Raw genomic sequence first — 24,436 nt, 5'->3', positions numbered from 1 at the left:
AAAGAACACTGTGTGTACAAGTAGATCTTTTCTAAGAAGGAGGATAAGTAAGGTATTGAGTCAGAAGGTCACCACAGGGCCCCTGTCTGGTTCACTGAGCATTTCTGAAGTGCCACCTGTGTTCTCAGTGAATCGCTCACACCGCCCAGCACGGGATGTGGGCCCAGGAGTGGCCCAGGCTGCCCTGGCGCTTTTCTAATTACTTTGTTTCAAGGAAAATGGTATAAGTGCTTGATAATAATGCAGAGCTAAAAGGCACTTGCTTCCAACATCGCCTTCCTCTGGGGATGAAATCTCTCATGATATCATCCTAGAAGAGCTGAGGAATGAACAGCACTCTCCATGGGGACAGAAATCATGGCCAAGAATAACTTCTAGTTCAAACGAAGGCCTGTTAAATGTCCCTAACATACACCTACCTATGACTCAAATGCTTGTAAGGAGCCCATTTTACTATGAAAATGACACACACTCAGAGTGCCATTTTAAATATTAATTTCTCCACCTTCGTCACAGTCTGTAGTCAGTGGGAGGCAAATGGCTGACAGGTTTACTGACCCCAGTGAGGAAATTCTCAAAGACCATGGAAGGAACGTTTGTTTCTTAATACAAATGCCTCTTATTAAGAGGGGCGGAAGATATTTTGACAAGATTTCCTGAAAAGAACTTGTTTTAAGCCCTAATAACAGCAAAGTGTCTTAATCAGCTAGAAAAGCCTTCAGCATTATGAATAGAACTGCCCGGCATGTCTTTGCCAATGTCTTAGATTCTGCTTTGTACACTCAGGGTGGGATTTTATCCGTGAGCCAAATAATCTTAATGTTAAACATTCCATGTTCTGATTCCCCTCTGCTTTTCTAATTAAAAAAAAAATCTAAAAGCATAAACAGAAGAAGGTAATTTTGCTATTGAACCAGGTAGGGTCCATTTTAACAGGCGGTCATGTCACTGTGCCTGGATTTCTGACCAGTAACTTCCTGGTCCTAAACTTGAATGAGAACTGCAGTTATTCACATGATGCCCTGTGGGTGTAAATGCCCCTTCCACAGAACCAAAGGTGGTCTCACTGGCCATTTCTGATGGCCGGAATGGCCTACGCTAAGCAAGAAACATCAGATTCATGAGAGAGTGTCAGAAGTATCAGTGAGGTCAGCCTTTCTACAGGATTAGTAGGATGGCAACATGAAAATTGGAGAAAGGCTTATGGTGAGCCGCAAACAGCCCAGAGGCCTGTATGCTCAGATTGGAGCTATGTAAGAGTCTCTACGCATGTGGGCCAGAACTGGAAAATGGTATAGAAATAGTTACAGGTGCATAGGATGATCACATGATACTTTTTTGGTCTACTTTTAAAGAATGTTGTTTTTATAAAAAAATTTTAAATGTTTATTTTTAGAGACAGAATGTGAGCTGGGGAGGAGGGGCAGAGAGAGAGGGAGACAGAGAATTTGAAGCAGGCTCCAGGCTCCAAGCTGTCAGCACAGAGCCTGATATCAGGCTTGAACCTACAGACCGTGAGATCATGACCTGAGCAGAAGTCAGACGCTTCACCAACCAAGCCACCCAGATGCCCCTTAAAGAATGTTTTTGATGCTATTACTTTGACTTTTTAAAATGAGGATGATAAATCCAACACGGAACTAATTGAAAAACCTGGCCATTTTTTCCCATAGTAATTCCTCATAAAATTGGCCGAGTCATAGAAGGAAGTCCAGCCGACCGCTGTGGAAAACTGAAAATTGGAGATCACATCTCCGCGGTGAACGGGCAGTCCATTGTGGAATTGTCCCATGATAACATCGTTCAGCTCATCAAAGACGCCGGTGTCACCGTCACACTAACGGTGGTCGCTGAGGAAGGTAAGGAACCAGTAAATTTTCTTCCGGCAAATTCTCTGAGTGGCCCCGAGCCTGCCCAAGGCAGTGACTTCTTCCAGCACTGCCAGACTCACTGCCATGATGGAACCATTTATATACCCAGGAGTCTCCTCTTTTGCCTCTTCCATTTAATGAATTTAAAAGACAGTTTATTAAAAAGTTGTCAGTAGCTCAGGAAAAATAACCCAGCCAGTGAGTGTTGGCCATTTATTTGTGTGCCGGAGAAGCAAGCACCCAGAAGTGAGAGAGATCGGGAACAGTTTTCAGATCCTATTTTCTTAAAATGACACTTTAAGTTTCTGCTTGCTTGAGCAAGAGGAAATCCTCTAAAGATTCAAAGAAAGTCGCTGTTGATATCAAGCCTTTCATGTGAGGTCCATGCCGCTGGGTGCCTTTCCTCGGGGGCCAGGCTTCGTTCTGGGCAGCTGCTGTCTAAAGGGGAAGCGGAGTATGTAGAATGGCCAGTAAATAGGGCATAAAATGCATTCAGTGTCTTGTCTTCCTTTAAAGCTGCCTTTTGGTCATTGAATTCCTAATTAGGAACCATTCTGAATAGCACCAGTTCATGGTCTTTGTTTATGAATCACAAGGTAGCGCAGTTTCATAACACACGTCTCATTTTTCCTGAGTTTGCAAAACTCATGAGGAGAAGCCCAAAGTAGCAGAATCCTGAAGGGCTAGTGTTCCACGTTAAAATCCCTCGTAGCGTAATGTGTATTCATGCCCCGCTGCCCCCGTGATCCTTGTTGTTCTTGATTCTTCCGTTCTTCTCTCCTCCTGCTGCTCCATCGTCTCTCCTACGATCATTCATCACGGAGGCCACACTCGGATCTCCCCCTCCCCCAGATCCCACACGGGCCTCTCCCTGTGGACATGAGCGCTCCACGCCACTCTCGGAGGCCTTTTCCAGTTCTCGGACCCGGCGACATCCCCGCCCCCTGCCCATTTCCCTTTTCTCTGGTGTGCCATTGTCTGTCCCGGGCTCTGTCTCAGCCTCTGCTGCTCCTTCCTTCTAGTAGGAGGCCGAGTGCTTCCCAAGTCTCTGCCCAGAAAGGGTGTCACGGTTTTGCCCCCAGTTTGCCTTTTCAATTTAACCCCCAGTGTTCTTTCCAGATCCCGTCTTGAGCGAGGCCTCGCTGGCCTCTGTGCACATGGGCCTCTCCCGTGGCTCCCGCGGCACTCCGTGCCTCTGCGGGTCATCGAGCCTCGTTCTGTGTGACTGTCTCCCTGTTGGAACGCTCTTCGCAGACACCATTGTCAGTTGACTGTGATACTTAGAAGGCACTCAGTAAATACTTTTTGAAGAAATGAGTTCAGTGGACGAACCAACGGATAATTCCGTGAACGAAAAAATGAGCAGAGTGAAAGGAGATTTTCGGTTTTGTGCTGGGACCTCGCAGACGCAGTATACACCCAGCAGAAGAAGTAAAGCCTGGGCAGACAGGCCATGACACCTATTAGGTAGTTGTATGACCATAAGCCACTTAACATTTCTACCCTGTGATTTTTTTTCTTTTTTTAATCTATAGAACGGGATGATAGTATCTGTTTTAGGATCGTGGTGAAGATCAGAGGTGAAAATGTACCTCGTCTGCATAGGTACCCTAAGGTGCCCATCCAATGCTAACTGTGCCATTGCACCCCGTCTTTGCCTGACTGACCCCCACATCCAGGTCCCTGCTCGAACTGTCCCACCTAAGGAGATAGTAATAGTATTTAGTAAGCACCTAACGATGTGGTAGGGGTTACCCTAAATACTTGACGTCTATTAACTCACTACTCCTAGGTAGGCACGATCATTTTCCCGTTCCGTGGCTGCGGGAACTGAGCCCCTGAGCACTTAGAGGACTTGCCCACAGTCACACCACCAGTGACAGAAGCAGTCTGAGTCAGCAGACCATCCCCAGGATCTGTGCGCTCAGCTGCTGCACCTTCCCTAACCACAGCCTCCAAAATAACCCTGACCCACCGGCCCCAGGCCCCTCGCCCCTCGCACTGCTCCCTGTGCTTCTCCACCCTTTTCTCTGAAATTATTTAACTCGTGGTTTCTTTGTTCACTGTCCTCTCCTGCACCAGAATGTAAAGTCCTAAGGTTCTCAAAACTAGAAATTTTGTCACATTCAATGCTAAGCCCCACGGGCCTAAAACAATGTTAGGCGCGGCCTAAGTGCTCAGCACAAAATTTTTTGAAGGACTATTTTTACTTACTGTGAATTTGGTCTAATTTCTTTATCTCCATTTCTTCGCTTTGATTTCTTTACTGCGATCTCAAGAGCCCGCTTTTTAGCCTTAAATGTGTTCTCAACCCACAAAGAAAAGCAGGCCTCGGTGTCACAGAAAATTGTATTTTAGGCTTGTTTGGAGAACGATGTGTGTCACACGCCTCTATCAGCACACGTGGCATGCAGCAGCGAGAGAAGCACCTAGAAGTAGTGGAGTTCTTAGTGTGGCCCACTGTTTCTCTAACCATCTGTAAAAAGGACCAGTAACTTTTCTCCAGTCCAGCACAGTGGGCATTGGGGTGAACTACATACAAATCAAATGAAAAATAAAAACAAAGACCAGGGCACCTGGGTGGCTCAGTCGAGCGTCTGACTTTGGCTCAGGTCAAGATTTCCCAGTTCGTGGGTTCGAGCCTCACATCGGGCCCTATGCTGACAGCTCAGAGTCTGGAGCCTGCTTCGGATTCTGGGTCTCCCTCTCTCTCTGCCCCTTCCCTGCTCACGCTCTCTCTCTCTCTCTCTCTCTCTCAAAAATAAATAAACATAAAAAAAAATATTTAGGGGGGTGCCTGGGTGGCACAGTCGGTTAAGTGTTCGACTTCAGCTCAAGTCATGATCTCACCGTTCATGAGTTCAAGCCCCCACGTCAGGCTCTGTGCTGACAGCTCAAAGCCTGGACCCTGCTTCAGATCCTTTCTCCCTCTCTCTGTCTGCCCCTCCCCTGCTTGCACTCTGTCTCAGTGTCTCTCTAAAAAATAAATGTTTAATAAAAATGTTTAGATAAAAAATAATTTAAAAAAACCAAAGACATAAAATTTTTCTATCATTATAACATTTTCTAAACGCTGACTCTCGGGATCTATAGGCATCTTATTGCTGACTGACCCAGGAACCACAGAGTGACTAGCCTTGAAGTAGATGGCTCGAACAGACCGCTTCTTTCTCTTCGTTTACTTGTTTTTGTTTCCTACAGCTACCCTTGACTGTTGATAGTGTTCTCTTGGAGACGTTATCCGAAATCACTCAGTCATTTTTCTTACAGTAAAAATTAACTTTGACACTGGTCCAAATGCTTGGGGACATACTCCAGATTTTCTGTGTAATGCCGGTCAATGTTTAGGAAAAATAGAAAGGTGGAAGGAAGCCCCTTGGCCGTGTATATATCTTAAAGTCTATTTCATGTGTCAGCAAAGCCCGCTAAATACAATCGTGTTTGACACGTACAATCACATTGCAGCGGTTACACCTTATTTTATTGTATACTCAAGTTTTATTAAACTATAGAAGCACTCAGAATCTCTTATTTTTCTCAGGAAAAAAAAGTAGAAAGTGTCTCTTCTGTCCATAAAAATCCCATCCATGAAGTTTGTAAGTCTTCCAGGTTTCTCATTGTATTCAGTATAAAATCTATCAACTGCACGGAAGAGTCAAATGAATATTTATAGCCCTAAAGCTGTTTTCGCAGATCACATGTTCAGATCAGCTCCTAGAGCTGCATTACTTCCTCTCTGATACTGCTCCCCTGCTGTCCCCTACTGTCCCCTGCTGTCCATAAGTCATTCACTGTTAACAGATAAGACAGTTCCTTCCATTCTTTTTGTCCCCTCTTACCAGATACTATTTAATATGTAAACTTATTTCGCTGAGGAAATGGTTACCTAAGTTCCCAAGCCCCGTGTCACGTCTGGTGTGACAGCGCTCACCGTAGTCCTAGCTCAGCACTCCTGCTCTGGCCCCCGGTTCCACTGCCTCGGCCGCTCCCGTGCTGCCTCGTGCTCAAGGACAGAACATCAGTGCGTTGTACCTGGCTGTCCTTGCTTATTATAAAGCAATCTTTAAGTCGTATTATTTGTTGATTTCTACTCCTGTGTCAGGTCTCACTCATTCCACTTTGAAGAGTGACACAAGTCAGCCGAGGCTGCCGGGGACTGCGGTAGGACGGCTCTGGTAGGGCCGCCATGACTGTCTGGTTTCGTTTTCCACTCGTTTGTCTGTTTCTTCCCATGTGTCTCCATTTTCCACCGTCATTTCTCTCCCTGCTCCCGCTGGCCAGCCATTCCAGTGTGTTGTATGTGCCTCATTTTATTTTTAAACACGTATCCGTGTGTGTCTTGGCGTTCATTCATTCATTTTAAAGAGAGTGTGCGGGGCGCCTGGATGGCTCAGTCGGTTAGGCCTCCGGCTTCGGCTCAGGTGAGATCTCACGTTCGTGGGTTCGAGCCCCTCATCGGGCTCTGTGCTGACAGCTAGCTCAGAGCCTGGAGCCTGCTTCCGGTTCTGTGTCTCCTTCTCTCTCTGCCCCTCCCCCGCTCATGCTCTGTCTCTCTCAGTATCAAAAATAAATAAAACAAAAAAAATTTTAAAGAGAGTGTGCAAACAGGAGGGGCAGAGAGAGAGAGAATGGGAGAATCTTAAGCAGTCTCCACACTCAGTGCAGAGCCCAGCACGGGCTTGATCCCACGACCCTGGAATCATGACCTGAGCCAAAATCAAGAGTCAGACGCTTGGCCAACTGAGCCACCCAGGTACCCTGTCATTTATTTTTGAGTTACATAGATAGTATTGTGTTATAGATTTTATGTTGGTTTTCTTCTCTGAGTTTTTAAAAAATTCTCACTTTATTGTTCAGGATCCAATCCAGGATCTTACATGGCATTTAGTTTCCTGAGTGATGCGGTATCTCATTGTGGTTTTGATTTTGGGATGCCTAATGATGTTGAGTATCTTTTCATGTGCTCTGAGCCATTCATATATCTTTTTTGGAGAAATGTCTCTTCAAATATTTTCCTCACTTTTGAGTTGTCTTCTTTATTGTTGAATTATAAGACTTTTTAATATATTCTGTTCTGAGATCCTCAACAGATAGATGCCTGCGAGTATTTTCTCCCATTCTGCAAGTTTTCTTTTCACTTTCTTGAGACCGCCCTTTGATGCCCAGAAGTTTAATGTTGATGATGTCTAAATAATCCATTTTTTTCCTGGTTGCTTATGCTTCTGGTATCACAGCACCGTGTGACTTTAAGATTTATCCATGTTGCTGGATGAACATAATAGATTGCTTTTAACTATGTGACCATTTTCCATAATGTGTATTTACTACATATTTACCCTCCCCCACAGACAACCACTTTGTCTACAGTTCATGTTATCACAGACTCTGGATACACTCGCATGTATGTACCTTATATGTGCCTAATGTGACCCGGTACTGACCCACTGTCCTCCATAATTGCGATCCCGACACCCCCAGCGGCAGGCCACGGACGCTCCCTGCACCTTTGCGTGTCCGCCAGTTCGTGGCGTGAGCCTGCTTTCAAACTGCCCATGGCCTCTCGTTCATGTTTAATTTGCATTTCTCTCATTACCCATGAATCTGAGCATCTCATCAGATGCTTGTTTTGGGGCTTCTTTTTCTTGTTGTGAGTTGCCTCCTCATACCCTTTACTCATTTTTCTTTTCCTTTTTTTTAATGGTTATTTATTTATTTTGAGAGAAAGAGAGTGCAAGCAGGGAAGGGGCAGACAGTGAGAATCCCAAGCAGGCTCTGTGCTATCCGTGCAGGAGCCAAGAAGGACTCGTTCTCACGAACTATGAGATCATGACTGGAGCCGAAATCCAGGGTCAGATGCTTGACCGACTGAGCCATCCAGCTGCCCCTCCTTTACTCATTTTTCCTGTGGGAGTTCAGTCTTTTTCTTACTGATATTTAGAGATTCCTTGGGATAGACATTAGTTCAACTTAGTTTTAAATTTTTGTTTCTTGAGAGCAGGCACGCTCAAGTGCAAGAGGGGCAGAGGAAGAGAGAGGGAGAGAGTCCTAAGCAGTCTCCTTGCGCAGTGCGGAGCCCAGCACAGGGCTCGCCCTCACGACCACACGATCATGGCCTGAACCGAAATCAAGAGTCCGACACTTAACCAGCTGAGCCACCCAGGCATCCCAGTCCAATTTAATTTTAGAAAGTACGAACATCATTTCCTGTCATCTGTGTGTTAACTTTGACCATGGTGCCCTCCACCGTACAGAGATTCTTAATTTAGATGAAATCACATTGGCCAATTTTTACCTCTGGCTTATGCTTTTAAAGTTTCATTTCTCCTTCCCCACCCCATGTCACAGAGATTTTTCTCTTATATTATTGTCTGTTAGATTTATAACTTTGCATTCAGTTCTTTAATGCACCTGAAGCCTCCCTTTTATTTGTAGTTTGAGAAGGGATCCAGCTTTGTTTTTTTATTCGTGCACCGAGCTGGCAGAGAACACTTCTTCTCCTCATTGATCTACACACCCACGGCTTCTGGGTGTTTATCTCCCCTTCCAACACGGGTCTCCTAGCTGTTCTGGGCTATCAATTTATCTGTTCTTGGGTTAGTTTATATATATATTTCTTCACAGTTACATATAGAAGCCAATTTTTTAAGTGTGTGTGTATATACGTATATGTATCCACACACACTTTTTAATCTGTAACTTTGTGGTATATCCTAATATCTCCTTGTTGAGGCGCATTTTTATCCACCCGCTCCCCACACCCGCTCCAAATGGACTAGGCAATCATGAAACTCTTCCACATAAACTTGTAGAGCAAATGATGAAAAATTCCAACAAAATCCCCCCCAAATCCTAACTTTGGGGAAATTTATACCTTTAACTGTTAAGGTATCCCACCTAAGTCCGCTTGTTCAGAGCATCTTTTGTGCCCCTTACTAGAGCTTGAGGAAGTACTGTTATTCTTGCAAAGAATGATTCGCGGTATGTTACAACGTCTATCTCCCTAGTTTAACTATGGGATTTTGTGGGGATTTTTCCTCCGATCTCTTAATTACATACAGAAACTCCAGCAAAAATTTAATTCTGATTGAGGGAGTGACCTGCTTAACCCATTGCTTTCCTGTCTGAATAACTTTCAGACAAAACTTAGAGAGAACGTAGGCCTGTTTGGCAATAATGGAATAAATACTCAACTCTGAGAGGCAGAGTGGCTCTTAACACAGAAGTAAATCGGAGAAGCCACCTCCACGTGGGCTGGAGGACCAACACTGGAAAAAATGCCAGTGATAGAGGGTTTTATTCAACCAGGAAGAGGACAAGGGAGGAGCACGTGCCTGAAAGAGGACGCGCCAGTGTGTGGTGCCTCACGCGGGATGGCCTCTCTTACCGGAGGGCAGAGCAAGAGCTTAAATTGATCCGCATGTGTGAACCGTCCTGAATTTAAACACCTGTGGCTCCAGCCAACCTAGTGAAGCCAAAAAGCTCTCTAAATTGGACTCATACAAAGGAATGAGTGTCTCCCAGTCATCCTGTATAGAAGTCATTTCTCCCATCAGTTTCCGTTCCCTTCAATGGTAGCCGTGAATGTACATGACAGACAAGAATTCAGCTACAGAATGGGCACTCAAGGTTAGAGGCACGTAACTTGACATTGATGTCGCCAGTAAGTCAAAGTGGAAGTACTTCTGGGAGTTTCTGGTAAGTGCAGGAATATGATCATACATGAGGTGTGTGTGATTCCTACGATCGAGGAGTTCACGGTCCAGCAGGAGAGACAGGTGTTGGGCTCGCTCGGACACAGTGGGGTCAACGCTAGGAAGACAGGGTGCTTCAGGAACCAGGTGAGATTTCACAGAGAGGGTAACACTTTGAACAGGAGCCAACGTGGGAAGGCAGGCGTGCCTGGGTGATAGGTTTGGACAGTATCTTATGAGCAATTAAAGTTACTGTAGGATCTGAAGTAAGGCAGAGGCGTGTTTCAACTTCTGTGATAGGACTGGGATCCAGGATGTGGGATGCAGCGAGGGCTGGTAGCAAGGAGACCAAGGAGGGCCAGCGCCAGTAACGTAAGCTAAGTAGGAAAATAAAATTCATGATTGTAATTTTTAAAAACCACAAACAGGGCGCCTGTGTGGCTCAGTCGGTTAAGCATCTGACTTCGGCTCAGATTATAACCTTATGGTTCATGAGCTCAATCCTGAATCAGGTGAGCTTGAGCCCTGCTTCATTCTAGTGAGCCCTTCTCTCCATGCCTGTCTGTCTCTCTCTCTCTCAAAAATAAAGGAGCAACAGATTTCCCTTTCTTCCCCATCTTCCCCCCCCAAAAAAGTTCATACTCCACTCCTTCCTGGAACACTTGACTTTAAAGCGTTGAACATTTTTACCATGTAAGGTAAATATTTCAGAATGTGCACTTTAAGAAAAATACAGCCTCAAATAAGACTTTATCTGTTTGATGGTTATGACGATGATAATGAGAATCATAATAGAAACATTTATATAAGGAGCATACGCCGGGCACTGTCCAAAGCACGTACACTTACAAGCTCGTGTATTAGGATGGCCCATGAGGGTAGCTCTCATTCCTTTTATGGGTGAGGTGTTAGCAGTCAGGGAGTGTAAGTCATCTCCTCGAGGACACACAGCAAGTAAATGATAAGGGTCAGGCTTAACCCCTGTCAGTCTTGCTGTGGAGTTCACGGTCTTCCCCACTAAGCTATGCTCCCTCTCCCTGATATCTCCAGTATCCTATGTTTCACACAGGGACAGGAGAAAACATTCGGAAGTTTCAGCTTGACACAGAGCAGTGTGGCAGCCTTACACATCTCCCCTAACTGTCCCCTCCCGTGACCTGTCACCCGCTGCCCGGATCCAGGTGGTTCCCACGCTTCAGTACAAGACCTGCCTGGGAGGGACAGTAGGAGGTTTGGCCGCGATACAGGAAGAAACGTTAACTTCTGTCACCTGTATCTGTGCTCGCAGAAGCAGTAAGATCTTGACCAACGTTTGTCGACACTCGGGATGATTCTCTAGGTCTGTCTGTGGTGTTTGTGTCAGGCGGACGAGTTGCTCCGCCCTTACAGACGCGGGTGCAGAGGTGTGTGTGCGGCTCGCAGCCTGGCCTCCCCGAGGCCGAGAGTTGTGTGCCGCGTGCGGGGCGGGCGCTCTGGGGCCGTGTCCTGGATGATCCTGCCGAGGACGTACATTTCTGACCTGCTTGGGGTGTGGATGGCCGGGACAAGGCGGAGGAGGGCCGTGCGTGCAGCGCGAATGGGGCGCCTGCTCTCTTCGAACCTGAGCAGGAATCAAAGCCACGGGGAGAGAATGTGAACGTTCCAGCAGCCTGCTCGTGCCTGGGTCACCGAAGTCATGAAAGCTGGAACCCTTTGTTACGGTCTCGCTTTTGCAGAGCACTTGGCCTTCACGTTTTTATGTACAATTCTCATCTTCCCCGTTTTCTCTTTGGAACAGAGCATCATGGTCCACCGTCAGGAACGAACTCAGCCAGGCAAAGCCCAGCCCTGCAGCACAGGCCCACGGGACAGTCACAGGCCAACCAGGCAGCTGGGGACAGGTGAGGCCGTTCTCCTGCAGTGTGGGCTCTTCCCTCTCATTCCGCCACTCCGGCCCCCGCCAGTGAGGTCAGAATGAGAACTCATATTTTCCACCTTCACATACCTTCCTGGGTTCCCCCCCATCCCCCATTACCCTTTCCCTCCTCCCGGCCTCCCCGCTCCTCCCGGCCTCCCCCCTCCTCCCGGCCTCCCCCCTCCTCCCGGCCTCCCCCCTCCTCCCGGCCTCTCCCCTCCTCCCAGCCTCACCCCAGGGCACGATAATAATCCCAACATGCCTGACAAGTGGGGCTTAGAAAGAAAGAAGTGACAGCAGCCTCTGGCTCTGCCCCTCTCAGCCCCCCTGGGAGGCCCCAGACCCACACGCATCACTGTCGGCCCAGACTACCTAGGCAGCCCCAACGGTATTTCCTCACCTCTTTTGTTGAAAATATTAGCCATGAACCAAGAACTAGATTTTCACAAATGCAGCATCCTCACGGGCATCGGCGCCGCAGAGAGCTGCTCCTCACTGCCAGGTCAGCTCATCTGCCCCCCGGTTCAGCTCCTCAGTGCACTTTTCCGTGATAAAAACCGCACTGAGATGCCCTTAAAATAAAAACAACACAAAACCAACATGGGTTGTTGACCAACTTTCCGCGGGTGTTAACTGCCAGATTTGCGGAGCGTCTCCGGCTCTGGACACAGTCTGCGTCTCCAGCGGCCTGTCAGGAGAATGGCAGGTTGAGCTTTGAAAAGAAACTAATCTGCCTCAACTTTCAGGCTATTATTTTCTCAGTCCAGAGAGTGACTGGATTTCTGTCTTTGTAGAAGTGCTCTAGAAGGTGAAATCGGGAAGGACGTCTCCACTTCTTACAGACACTCGTGGTCTGACCACAAGCACCTTGCCCAGCCTGACACCGCGATGATTTCCGTTGTAGGCAGCCGCCACACTCAGGTAAACATGCCCCGGTGCGGGGTCGCTAACCCACTGACACTGGTGAATTCTTCTTAAAAAATCTAGGGAAAGTTTTTTATTTTATTATTTTGTATTTATTTTGAGAGAAAGAGCATATGAGCACAGGCAGGGGAGGGGCAGGGAGAGAGAGAGAGAATGAGAGAGAATGAGAACCCCAAGCAGGCTCAGTGCATCAGCACGGAGCCCAACATGAGGCTTAGTCCTACAAACAGTGAGATAATGACTTGGGTCAAAAATCAAGAGTCAGTCACTCAACCAATCGAGCCACCTGGGCGCCCCAACACTGGTGAATTTTTATTGCAAATCAGTTCTGATACATTTGTTCCCCAAATGACTTGCTGCGTGTTTGGCCTTCCGTTCGCTTCCCTGGCAGAACATAAAGGGGACAAAAAGCTTACCCTGACATTGGAGAGATGTGCGCCCTCAATCAGGTACTTAGAAATGGCAGGATTTGAGCCACAGGCTTTGACGCAGACATGGCCAAGTCCATGAATCACACCACACACAACTAGTCACGAAAATAGCACAGAAATGGCATCAAGAAACTCCAGTCCCAAAGATACAAATGTCTTTAGGGGGTAGACCCCAAGTCCCCAAGGAACACGCACTTTGCCAAGAAGCACAACAAGAAGGGCCTGAGGAAGACGTAGGCCAGCAATGCCAAGGCCATGAGTGCGTATGCCGAGGCTGTCAAGGCCCTTGTCAAGCCCAAGGGGAAAAATAAAAAAAGAAATAGGGTTTGAGTTCATCAGAGTAGGGTTTAGGTTTTTGGGTTCTTTTTTCTTTCTTCAGGAAAATTAGTCAAAATCTCCCTAAAGGAAGCATTTCTCCAAACTCTGTTCTCTGACAGTTCTGTTGCACGTTGACCAAATAGTGGGGATAAAACCTATAGTCTTCAGATTAACTTAGGCTGCGTTTGCAAAAAATTAAGTCGCTCTTCAGCCCAAGAGTCCTTCCTTATGATCTAGAAAGGTGCACGGTGTGCATCAATCCTGTCTTACGAAGACTATCAAGGATGTCTTTCCTGACGCAGGCCACCAACACTTGCTTTCCTTCCGCCCCCCCCCCCAGGCCCCCCAGAGCCTCGGCTGTTACCCCGTGGAGCTGGAGCGAGGGCCCCGGGGCTTCGGCTTCAGCCTCCGCGGCGGGAAGGAGTACAACATGGGGCTGTTCATCCTGCGTCTGGCCGAGGAGGGCCCCGCCATCAAGGACGGCCGGATCCACGTGAGTTCGCTTCCGTCCGCGGGCGTCGCTTCTGGCTCCAGACTGGAGACTACTAGAAGGTCTCAGTGGGGCCTGAGATCAGAGCTGAGCCACCCAGGTCCCCGTCCCTGAACCCAAGAGCAGCCGCTCCTCGTTCGACGTTCTGACCCCTGGCGACCCCGTGTCCCCCTCGAAGGTGCGAGGCTGTAGCTCGCCGACCCCCCTGACTTCGGTCAGTCAGGAAACTTACTTTTTCCTGACAGCGTCCACATTTGAGGGCAGATGGATTCATCAATAAAATATACTTTTCATCTTACTACAAGTCTTGGAGAAGCCAAGATGAAACACAGTCTTCAGCTCCTCTCCAGAACCGATAGCCCAGGATTTTTTCCCCCTCTTAGCTACCTGCAGACGTGGCCAGAGATCAAAAAGCATGACTCTCTTTACTATGATCTGAAAGACTGGAATTCCCATGGGTCGTGGTCCCTCATGGTTGTTCTGAGCTCTGAAACACTAGCTTTGCACCGGGCCCCGCAGACTAGATAGTTTATGGATCTGCACGTGAGGTCTTTCCCCTCCTTCTCTGAACGATTCCTCAAAGAGGGGTTGGATAGAGGGGACGTGCGCTGGCTTCGGTGTTTTAAAAAAATAGTTCACTGGCATTCAGTTAGCTTATATGTTAGATTTTACATTCAACGTGCATTAAATTTTTAATTCTGGACCGCCTCCCCCCCCCCCACAAGAGAACTTTGGACTTCCTCCCTCTGCCCCCAGCTGGCATCTGGGGAGGTAATTTTTTTTAATCAGATGGTGTATTCTAATAATGATTGGAAAAGGCTTCCAGGGGATTGCAGTTTTGAATTTTCCGCATCCCTGCCCCACTCCCGTTACTCATTTTGTAAACATTTGTCAAGTGTTTGCTTTACCCAAAGCTTTAGGAGTGAGTGTGAATGAGCTGGGAGAGGGGGTGGCCCTAAACCAGATAAGACCCCACCCTTCTCCCCACGACCGGACTCAGGCACAGGTTCAAGGGAGGGAGTGTGAGTGGATGAGAAGTGGGGATTTCACAGAGTGGGTGGCACTGGAAAGTGGGTTAGGATTTCAATAGAGATTGGTTTTTTTTCTTCCCCCTCTTTTTTTTTTTTTATATCTGTTGGGGAATACTTTTTTTTTTTTTAGTGTTTATTTTTGAGACAGAGACAGAGCGTGGGCAGGGGAGGGGCAGAGAGAGAGGGAGACACAGAATCTGAAGACAGGCTCCAGGCTCCAAGCTGTCAGCACAGAGCTCCATGCAGGGCTCGAACTCCCGAACCATGAAGTCGGACGCTTAACTGAGTGAGCTACCCAGGCGCCCCTGGTTGGGTGTACTTTAAATCTGCTGGTTTAAAAAAAAAAAAAAAATCTCCCATTCTATTGAGTGTCATGAAAAAAAAACAAACTAAAACACGAAGGTCTAATTTTAAAGAGCCCTCAGATGCACTAATCTCACAAAACAAGAAAGAGGCAAACAGGCCTGAAAGCAGACAAAGTCTGTTTCTAAGACATGTCATTCTTTACAAACGAATGGGAGCTTCCGACTTCCGTGGTTAAGCCACCTTTCATTTCAAAACTAAGATCTGACATTTGAAAACAAAAGCAAGTAGGCTGTTGCTACTATGCCCAGGTGTGTCCTGAACTCTAAGAAATCAGCTTTTCAGAGAAGGGTTCTTTCTCTGGCTACTGAACTATCAAAATCTTGACTTGCTAAGGATCACGGCTGCGTTGTGCTAATGCCAACTTACTCTGGTGCCACTGCCCGCATGATGAGAGTTTATCTCCAGCAAACTCACACTGCAGGGCCCCCTGAGCGACCCTCGGCCCCCTGAGCGACCCTCGGCCCCCTCCTCCCTCACTTTGTCTGTTAGGTTGATATCTGTACTTGGTGTCCTGGACCTAGTATTTCAGTATCTCCAGTCCTTTTTACTTTCAGAGAGAGAGTACAAGCAGGGGAGAGAGGCAGACAGAGAGAGAGAGAGAATCTCAAGCACAGAGCTGGACACGGGGCTCGATCCCACGGTCCTGGGATCGTGACCTGAGCCAAAATCAAGAGACGCTCAGCCAGCTGAGCCACCCAGGCGCCTCCAGTATTTTCAGTCTTGATACAGGGCCTGAATATTCATAGTAGATGCTCCGTAGATATTTGTTCAAAGAGGAGAATGGATGACACATCTTATGAGAGAATTGTTCTTTGTCAAAACTACCCAGAACTTATTACTGGGCAGACGGGGCTTGGGATGGATGAAGTAGTTAGCAGGCTATGTAGTAGTGGCGCTCAGGAAAATGGCCGCCCGTGATATAGATGGACAGGCGTTGAGAGTCAGGGGCATCTGTACATTTAGTGAGTCCTAAGCCGTCCATGAATCTGGTGGAGATCTGGGGAGGAGAGAAAAAGGTGTTCTGGGCAGAGGGAATGAGATCGACTGAGTGGGAAAGTCTCCTATTCGGGAACAGTGTCTGATTGGCTAGATCTTTCCGGTAGGACAGAATCAGAAAATGGCGAGTGCGTCGTGTTTCAGGCACCCGATGTGCGTTACCGCTTAGTTTTAGTCCCACAGGAACCCTGTAAGGCAGGCAGCATTTCCCCACTCGCAGACGTAAAGCTGAGGCTCTCGGAGACCGAGCCCCTTGCCGGGCTCACTCAGCCCGTGCCGGCCGCCGGGTGGCGCAGGTGCTTTCCACGTCAGGCCCAGGCGCGTGCCTGTGTGGACCGGATTGTTTAGGGGAAGCATGGAGGTTCTCACACCTCCTAAGAGAATGTAAGCAATGTGCTGGAAATAGTGTTTTGTAATTTTAATATAAAATGTAGTGGCCATGCTTGACATAGTAACTTTTTTAAGGAGCATAATTTTTCTCTATCCCCTCTTCCTACTTCTTTTCTTCCTTTGCTTCTCCTAGTCTCCTTTCTGCATGTTCTCTCCCCCTCCTCTGTTTCCCATAACTTCATTTTTCAGTAACACAAACTTGAACTGTTATCTGTTCTATTTATCAAAAGATGTAGTCTTCATCTTTTTTTTTTAATGTTTATTTTTGAGAGAGAGAGAGAGGGAGACACAGAATTCAAAGCAGGCTCTAGGCTCTGAGCTGTCAGGACAGAGCCCGATGCAGGGCTCAAACTCACAAACTGTGAGGTCATGACCTGAGCTGAAGTCGGATGCTTAACCAACTGAGCCACCCAGGCGCCCCTCTTCATTTTATTTTTGAGACATTTAAAATTTTTTAAATAACAGAATTTCAAAGAATGTTCAGATTTCGGGGTGCCTGGGTGGCTCAGTCGATTGGGCGTCTGGCTTTGGCTCAGGTCATGATCTCACGGTTCAAGGGTTCGAGCCCCACGTCAGGCTCTGTGCCGACAGCTCAGAGCCTGGAGCCTGCTTCAGATTCTGTGTCTCCCTCTCTCTCTCTCTCTCTCTCTCTCTCTCTCTCTCTCTCTCTCTGCCCCTCCCCTGATCACACTGTCTCTCTCTCTCTCAAAAATTAATGTTAAAAAAATTTTTTTTAATGTTCAGATTTCCCTCTCAGAGGTGCCGTTTTTTATCTGCAGCTTCATATGGTCCAGTAGAGGACTTGTGCCCCTCCAGGGCCTGTCTGCCACAAATCTTAAAGCCCTTGGGTTCTATTCTCCTTCCCCACAATGTAGTTTTAAAGTTAAACAAAAATGACACCTGGTGGCAAATCTCTTCAATTACAAGCTTTATTGCAGTTATTTGTTGTGCTACAAGAATAAGAAATATGCAGCTTAGGACACTGAAGTTAAGCCAAAGAACATGACTGCAATTAAGGGAAACCGCAGTCATGTTTTACAAGATTCGCCCAAAGCAGGCTCCGAATACGGTCCACCTTAACTTCCATTGCTCTCATTATCAGTAGGACTAATGTGTCATTTGTCATTTGTATTTCCTCAGACAAATTCTTTTTCTTTGCTTATTTATTAAGGGAAGTCTGGGTATTAACTGTGATCTCACTCATATATTCTGGATATTTTTATTCTGCTTATTACTATTTCCATTTTATTATGTTTATCTTATTTTGGTGGGGTTTTTTTTAAAGATTTTTTTTCTCCTTTTTATGTTAAGTCCATCTATCCTGTCATATCCTCCATTTCTTCAAGAGACTCATCTTTTTTTCCATAAATAGGCCACAAAACCTTAATCTGTTTTCTTTCTCACAGTTGATGTGTTTTACAGTGTATGCGCTACGGGCTGGGCCCGGGGAAATCCTCATCCTGATGCACTTGCGGTCTTTTCTGGGAAAACCACGAAGTGGATAACTTGGAAAGGGACTTTTGCTTGTGTCTGGTGTGTCATCAGAGTGTATCTCATTAAATCCCCCCGCCCCCAGAACCCCAGGAGGTGGGTGCTAATATTGTCCCCATTTCACAGAGAGGAAAATGAGACCCCCTGCCGCGGTGCCTCGCTGTGTCTGTGGCCACAGACGTACCTCCCAGTTTCTGTTAAATAATTACTGAGTCAGCTTCTGTTATTTCTGGGTTGTGGTCAGCTCTTATAAGTATTTGAGCTGTTTGGAGTGTCGGTACTTTTCCATTGTTCAGCTTTTTTTTTTTTTTTAATGTTTATTTTTGAGAGAGAGGTGGGGGACGGGGGGCGGGGAGGGGTGGCAAGAGAGGAGACGCAGAATCTGAAGCAGGGCTTCCCAGCTCCGAACTGTCAGCATAGAGCCCGACGCGGGGCTCGCGAGATCATGACCTGAAGTCAGACACATGACAAAGCCACCCAGGTGCCCCTGAGTTTTTCTCTTTTGAAGCCAGTACCCTTTGTCACCTTGAAACATTTTTTTTAACATTTTTTAAAGTGTATTTATTTTGAAGGGTGTCTGGGTGGCTCAGTTGGTTAAGCGTCCAACTTCAGCTCAGGTCATGATCTCATGGTTCATGGGTTCGAGCCCCACATCTGGCTCTGTGCTGACAGCTAGCTCAGAGCCTGGAGCCTGCTTCGGATTCTGTGTCTCCCTCTCTCTCTGCTCCTCCCTCACTCATACTCTGTTTCTCTCTGTCTCAATAATAAATTAAAACATCAAAAATAAAATTTTTTTAAAGTGTATTTATTTTGAGAGAGCGTACATGCACACAAGCTGGTGAGAGGCAGAGAGAGGGAGAATCCCAGGCAGGCTCTGCAATGTCAGCACAGAGCCCCACTTGGGGCTCGATCTTATGAATGGTGAGCCAAAAATCAGGAGTCAGATACTTAACCAACTGAGCCACCCAGGCACCCCTGAAACATATTGTAAGATCACTACCATCAGTATCTTTAATCAGCTCCTTTTGCAAAAGGTATGCTTGGCTCATCTGTATTCCCCCTTTAGCTTTTGAAATCACCAGACAGCATTTCTAGTAAACAGTAGAGGTACTGAGGCATCTTATTCTGATCCCTAGTTTTGGGTTTCCTAGGGAAATCATTTTACACTAAAGTCATGAGGCTAACCCAGTTATGGGTTTTAAGTAAGTATTCATATGGATATATTCTTGAAGTTTTTCAGAGTTGCGATCTCCCAACAGTTATCTACCACCTCCTACACATACGGGGGGTGCGGGCAACTGAAGGTGGGGGCGGCTCTCCCTGGAGGCCAGGAGAGGGTCCAAAGACGAGGAGCCACCTGCCTGGGTTTCAGAAAATAAATTCCAGACTCAACCCAGATGGGAACGTACCCTCCCCAGGTGGGTCATTCAGACCTAGCCCTGTGGTATCGGCTGGATCGCAGAGACCGCCTCTCTTCTGGAGCGTCTCTTTGGCTGAAAACTCCAGGTCTGATTCACGATTTTCCTGTTTCCTCCTCACGTTAAGACTTTCTCCTGTGGGATTTCTACGGAGCGAATAAAGCTGGAGTCGGTCTCTTCCCGTTGCTATCATCCGTCCACCCGTCATTAGCGTTAGCGTGACCAGCACCGTGTACAAGTTAAGCAGTTTGCCGATGAGAGTCAGTGAGGTGGAGCGGCTCTCAAGTGGACAGAGCAGGCTCGAAGGAGGATGCAAAGTGTCCTGTTTTTCCTGACTGTCCCCTCTCTAGGTTGGTGACCAGATCGTTGAAATCAATGGGGAACCTACACAAGGCATCACGCATACGCGGGCAATTGAGCTCATTCAGGCCGGTGGGAAGAAAGTTCTTCTGCTTTTGAGGCCAGGGACTGGCCTGATACCTGACCACGGTAAGGAGGGCGCTTGCCTGGAGCTGAAAAGTTCGGGAGGGGCGGCCGCAGACAAAGACGGTCTGAAGGGGCTGGATAGTTTCCTAGCTAGCTCCGTGGTAAACACCGGAGCCATCGAAAGCTGCTTACACAGCAGGGTTATTAGAATAGTACAAAGTAAGTGGCTTCAGGCAGGATTTGTGTTGAGATGGAACATGTTAACAGTTACAGCAGAAAACCTGCCGTTGCTCTCGTAGAGAAACGTGCTTGTATAAAACAAGGATGTCAGCGCGAGTGATTTAAAGGTCATGAAAAATGTTGAAATCTCCTCAAGTGCCCCTTATTTCCTCATTGTAAGATCTATTTCCTCACTGGAAGAGAAGTTTCTCTCAATGAAGAGCAGAACGTCAGGCTTCTCGGTCCCTCGGCGAGGACAAGGCGCCCTGGCCCTACCTGGCGTCAGGGAGCTGGACGGGACGCTCTGTTCTCCAGCTTCCTCAGTTTCGTTGTAGGTTTTGAAATACTCCAGGATTCGAACACCGTGCTTTAACCAAGCGCACTAGCCTAGAACTGGAGTACCCCGCCACCAGGGCTGGTCCCTCTAGTTTCCGCATCACCCCCAACCCCCGTAGAGCTCTCGAGGGACAGGTGTAGCAGTGACTCCTGCGGTCCCCTTCCGGCCTGTGATGCTCTGTTACTGCCTTCCACCATCTGCTCGTGACCCATACGTTCCCAGTGACATCTTTGCTAACTGCGCTGTGATTTTTTTTTTTTTTTTTTTTTACATAGTCCTAGGCCTTTTCTCTTCCTTCTTCAGGTTTGGCTCCTTCCGGTCTGTGCTCCTACGTGAAACCTGAACAACATTAAGGCTTTCAGGGCTTTTCTTGGTCTTTCCTTAAAAAGACTTGGTAAATTTGCATGTCTTGTAAATCACTTCCGTCTTTTTAATTAAAAATGATGCTATTAAATACATCTCTTTCTATCTTCTGCACTATTCCACTTCCTTTGACCTTAAATTTGACAGCTTAATGCAAGAAAATTATTCATAAATGCCCACGAACCTCATTCTGGTTACCTCGGTTGGGTCTCCTCAATTAGTGATTTTGGCATATCCGTAAGCTGTTATCCTTTGACCGCAGCCAAATGAGTAAGCTTCTTGGACCAAGTAATTAGGTCCAATTTTATTATTTATTTCTTCTAAGTTTTTTATTGGGCTTTACTACTTAGGAAGCTTTATATATCCTATATTACGTCACTAATTATAAACTACTGGAAAAATGACTTCTTTTGTGTACATTTACACAACCGACCCTTCGTGCACAAGTACAGCTGTCTCTGTAATCTGACTTTATAGAGCGAGATCGTCACACATGTGATTTATGAAATACTCATAGCCGGGCTATTTAAGCAGTCAGTACAATTCAAATGGCTGTCAAAGTTCAAAACTTATTGTCCCTATTTGTTGTCATTCTAAAGTGTAATAATGTTCCCCTCAAATCCCTCGTTGTAGGTGATTGGGATATTAATAATAATCCTTCGTCTTCAAATGTGATTTATGATGAACAGTCACCATTTCCCCCAGCTTCACATTCTGCTTCCGTATTTGAGGAGTCCCCCATGCCAGTAACCGAAGAATCTTTAACGAGAGTTCAGAAATGTGAAAAGACAGACGAATTAAAGGGCAGTGCGCCTGAAAAGAAAAGCACTTTAAACGAAAATCAGCCTGATAAAACGCACTCTCTTCTCCAGAAAAATGTGAATAAAAGGGATCTACCCGGCAGCCCTGGGCACGGTGACAAGAAAAGTCTCTTAAAAGCAGAAGATGGCGTTCCACAGAGAGGCAGATCTGCGAGTCCGCGGAAGCCAGCCGGCCGCGGCGCCGGAGAGCCGTCCGAGACCCCCAGTCCTCCCACGGCGGGCCCCCAGAGGAGACCCAGAGATCGATCCCTGAGCCCCAGGAAAGGGGACGGAAAAAGCGGTCAGCTGGGCAGCAGGGCAGGCCGTGGCCCGGATCACCGCGGAAAGAGCAGAGGACGGTCGGCAAGCCCAACGCAGCAGCAAAAGACTGAGGGAAGCAAAGGCCGGTCCCACGCCCAAGCCGGAGGACCAGAGAGTCAGAGAGGAGGGGGCCGCGCCAGGGACGGGCCCGAGCAGACCGCGGACGGTGCGGCACAGTCCGGGGCCGGCAGGAAAGACACAAAGCAGAGCCAGTCTGGGAAAAACAGAGCAAGGTCTCCGGAGAAAAGAAGCAAGAGAACGGCTGAGAAGTCTCTTCCGCCCAAAAAGCCTGGGACTGCGGCTGGTAGACCAGTGTCGGGGCAGGAAGAGGGCAGGCAGGCCACCCTGGGGGCGGCCAGTTCTAGCAAAGAGAAGACAGGGGAAAATGTCAAAAAATCGGAAAAGCAGCCGAAGCAGGTCCCCGAAGAAAGGATGGTTTTAAACCAACTGGAGGATCCCCGCGGAAAAGAACAGGAGGCCGCCGCCAAGAGCAGAGAGGCGGGAGGGTGCCAGCCTGAGAGCGTGTGTCCCGTTAGGAAACCACCAATCACCCCAGGGCCCTGGAAGGTGCCAAGTGCACACAAAGCCACAGGCACAATTGGTGTGGCCGACAAACGGCTGTGACCTTTGGTATAAAATCAAGAAAAACAAGTCATAATCATATTAAAAAGCGGCATTTTTCAAAAGCAAAACAAGTCATTTTTTCAGAAATTCTGAAACACATTTTAATTTGAGCATCAAGGTACCCAGGCTGCATGAAGGGCCCTCAGGATTGCTCAGAGCCCACCGCGGCCCGGCTGGCATGTCCTGCGCGGGGGCCTGGCCCACTGTCGTGAGTGTCTGAGCAAGTGACCCCCGCTGAGGTGCACACAGCGTGGTCACAACTCACTTTATATCTGTGCCAAGTTCTCTGCTGTATCACGTCTGTTGTATCCGTCTCACTCAGATAATTCCACAGTCATGATAAAACTAGGTTTGGCTTGGAAGTTGATATTCTCAATAGCATGCTGCATGTTTACAGAGAGAAATATTTGAGTCCTTGCAGAAGAAGGGGCCGTCACCTCTTCTAACAGCTACTGGTGATGGCTCAGGCCCAGTTTTAAAAATGAAAAGTCCAGAACATCACTACTACAAAGAAAAACAAAATGCAGGCAAATACCGACACTTTCTTCCGGGTTTTAATTCAGCTGGATAAGGTATTCCGAGTCACTTTAAAGATACCACTTACAATTGAATGTTCAAAATGAGACCGTACTTTCCGAAAGGAGAGGTCACCTGCTGCTGTGTCCGCCAGCCCCCACGCGGTCTTAGCGTCTCGGGTCGCCCCTTTCCTTCAGTTATGTCATCACGAAACCAGGAAGCAGCCTGTGGGACTAGTGTTCACGGCTGCTCAGAGAAAAGCTACCCATTTCTGCTTCTGGATATTTGGGTTGGACCTGCCACTAATCTGTTAAAAGTTAATACGTAGTAGGCATCTGGAGAGTCCGTGACAGATCGTGAGGGACCCGTCACGAAACTGTTTCAGCCCGCTGGCCAGATAAAGGGCCAGCTCGCCCTGGTAGCCGCCCTCCAAGTTCAGGGGCCTAGAGGCAGAACCGCTGTTAAGCCCTGCTCGGCAAAAGGACAGACATGGCGCTAGACAGAACTTGCTAGATCCTATTTTAATTTCTAGCCACATTAAGAAACGAGAGGGGGACGAAACATCTGTTTAGCCTGTACACATTTTCAGCGTTCTTTTTAAAAGTCTAATGAAAGATGTCTGTGGGGAGGTAGAGACCGTGCTGAACTCTGTAAGACAGATCCAGGTTTTTGAAGCAGCAACAGTAGTGACTATAAAGAAAGGAACAATCTCAGAACAAAACCATTTTATGGTATTTGAACACCCCTGTTCTGTCACCTGGGTTCATCTTGTTCTTGTGTCCTTTCTTCTCAGAGTTCAACTGTGAAAGTCTTTAATGTAACAACAGGTCTGCCCCTGTAGCTAAGACATGTTTCCCAGAGTGAGATTTTTGAAATCCCCTTTCATCCAGAACTATATTTACCCACCTACTGTAACTACTTGAATAGAGGAAAATTAGGCGGCTTGATAAATGCTAAGAATTTAGTACCACAGAAATGATTTATTTTCCCGATAGTCCACAATTAGTGATAAAGATCCTATTTTTATTGTTAACTGTGACATAACTTTGATGTCATCTGTTGTCAGTCTGACGTGGCTCTTTTCTTTCTAAGTAACCTGTCACTGTACTGATTATATACTGACTTAGCAATGTGGCCTTGGAATGCTCAGCAAAACATGGACGTACTGGTTGTAAATGTTTATATATTGTACAGTACCTTTATATATACACTTGAGGTTCTGATTAGAGAAAGAGATCTGTAAATCGCTCGTTATTTTTTATATAGATATTAAAAAAACAGAAACAAAACACTGTTTATGGCCTGCATTTCTTTTGCTGTCAGGTTTATTTAATGTTGCTTTCTCTTTGTGGAGTCAATTCCCATCACAGTCTGAGTCCTCAAACAGATTTTGTTCCCCTGAGTAACAGCCACAGTCCCGCACATTAGGAAGACTCATGACTTTACCTGTATAGCTTTTATCTGCATGCAAACCTTGAAATCGGCTTGAGGTAAAGATCCTTGTGCCTAGTCATTGTAA

General features: G+C 47.1%; 1 protein-coding gene and 1 long non-coding RNA gene across 2 annotated transcripts in view; one reads left to right on the top strand and one right to left on the bottom strand.

Moving 5' to 3' along the window:
• Positions 1 to 24,209, top strand: part of MAGI3 (membrane associated guanylate kinase, WW and PDZ domain containing 3) — a 234,503-nt gene extending 210,294 nt beyond the window's left edge. The window contains exons 16-21 of the mRNA XM_029946187.1: positions 1,674 to 1,859; positions 11,340 to 11,442; positions 12,251 to 12,377; positions 13,470 to 13,622; positions 19,662 to 19,800; positions 21,290 to 24,209. Of these exons, the coding sequence (XP_029802047.1) occupies positions 1,674 to 1,859; positions 11,340 to 11,442; positions 12,251 to 12,377; positions 13,470 to 13,622; positions 19,662 to 19,800; positions 21,290 to 22,401 (1,820 nt within the window). The 3' untranslated portion in view covers positions 22,402 to 24,209. The remainder of the gene's footprint in view (positions 1 to 1,673; positions 1,860 to 11,339; positions 11,443 to 12,250; positions 12,378 to 13,469; positions 13,623 to 19,661; positions 19,801 to 21,289) is intronic.
• LOC115297958 lies at positions 9,124 to 11,442 on the bottom strand. The gene is made up of 2 exons (XR_003911538.1): positions 10,833 to 11,442; positions 9,124 to 9,939 (listed from the first exon to the last, which is right to left on the bottom strand). It is a non-coding gene; the product is annotated as an uncharacterized LOC115297958 (long non-coding RNA).
• Positions 24,210 to 24,436: the final 227 nt, after the last annotated feature.

The sequence above is a fragment of the Suricata suricatta genome, chromosome 8 (assembly GCF_006229205.1).
Source record: "Suricata suricatta isolate VVHF042 chromosome 8, meerkat_22Aug2017_6uvM2_HiC, whole genome shotgun sequence".
Lineage (NCBI taxonomy): Eukaryota > Metazoa > Chordata > Mammalia > Carnivora > Herpestidae > Suricata > Suricata suricatta.
Note: the sequence above shows the minus strand (reverse complement) of the source record. Positions and strands in the feature narration are given on the sequence as shown.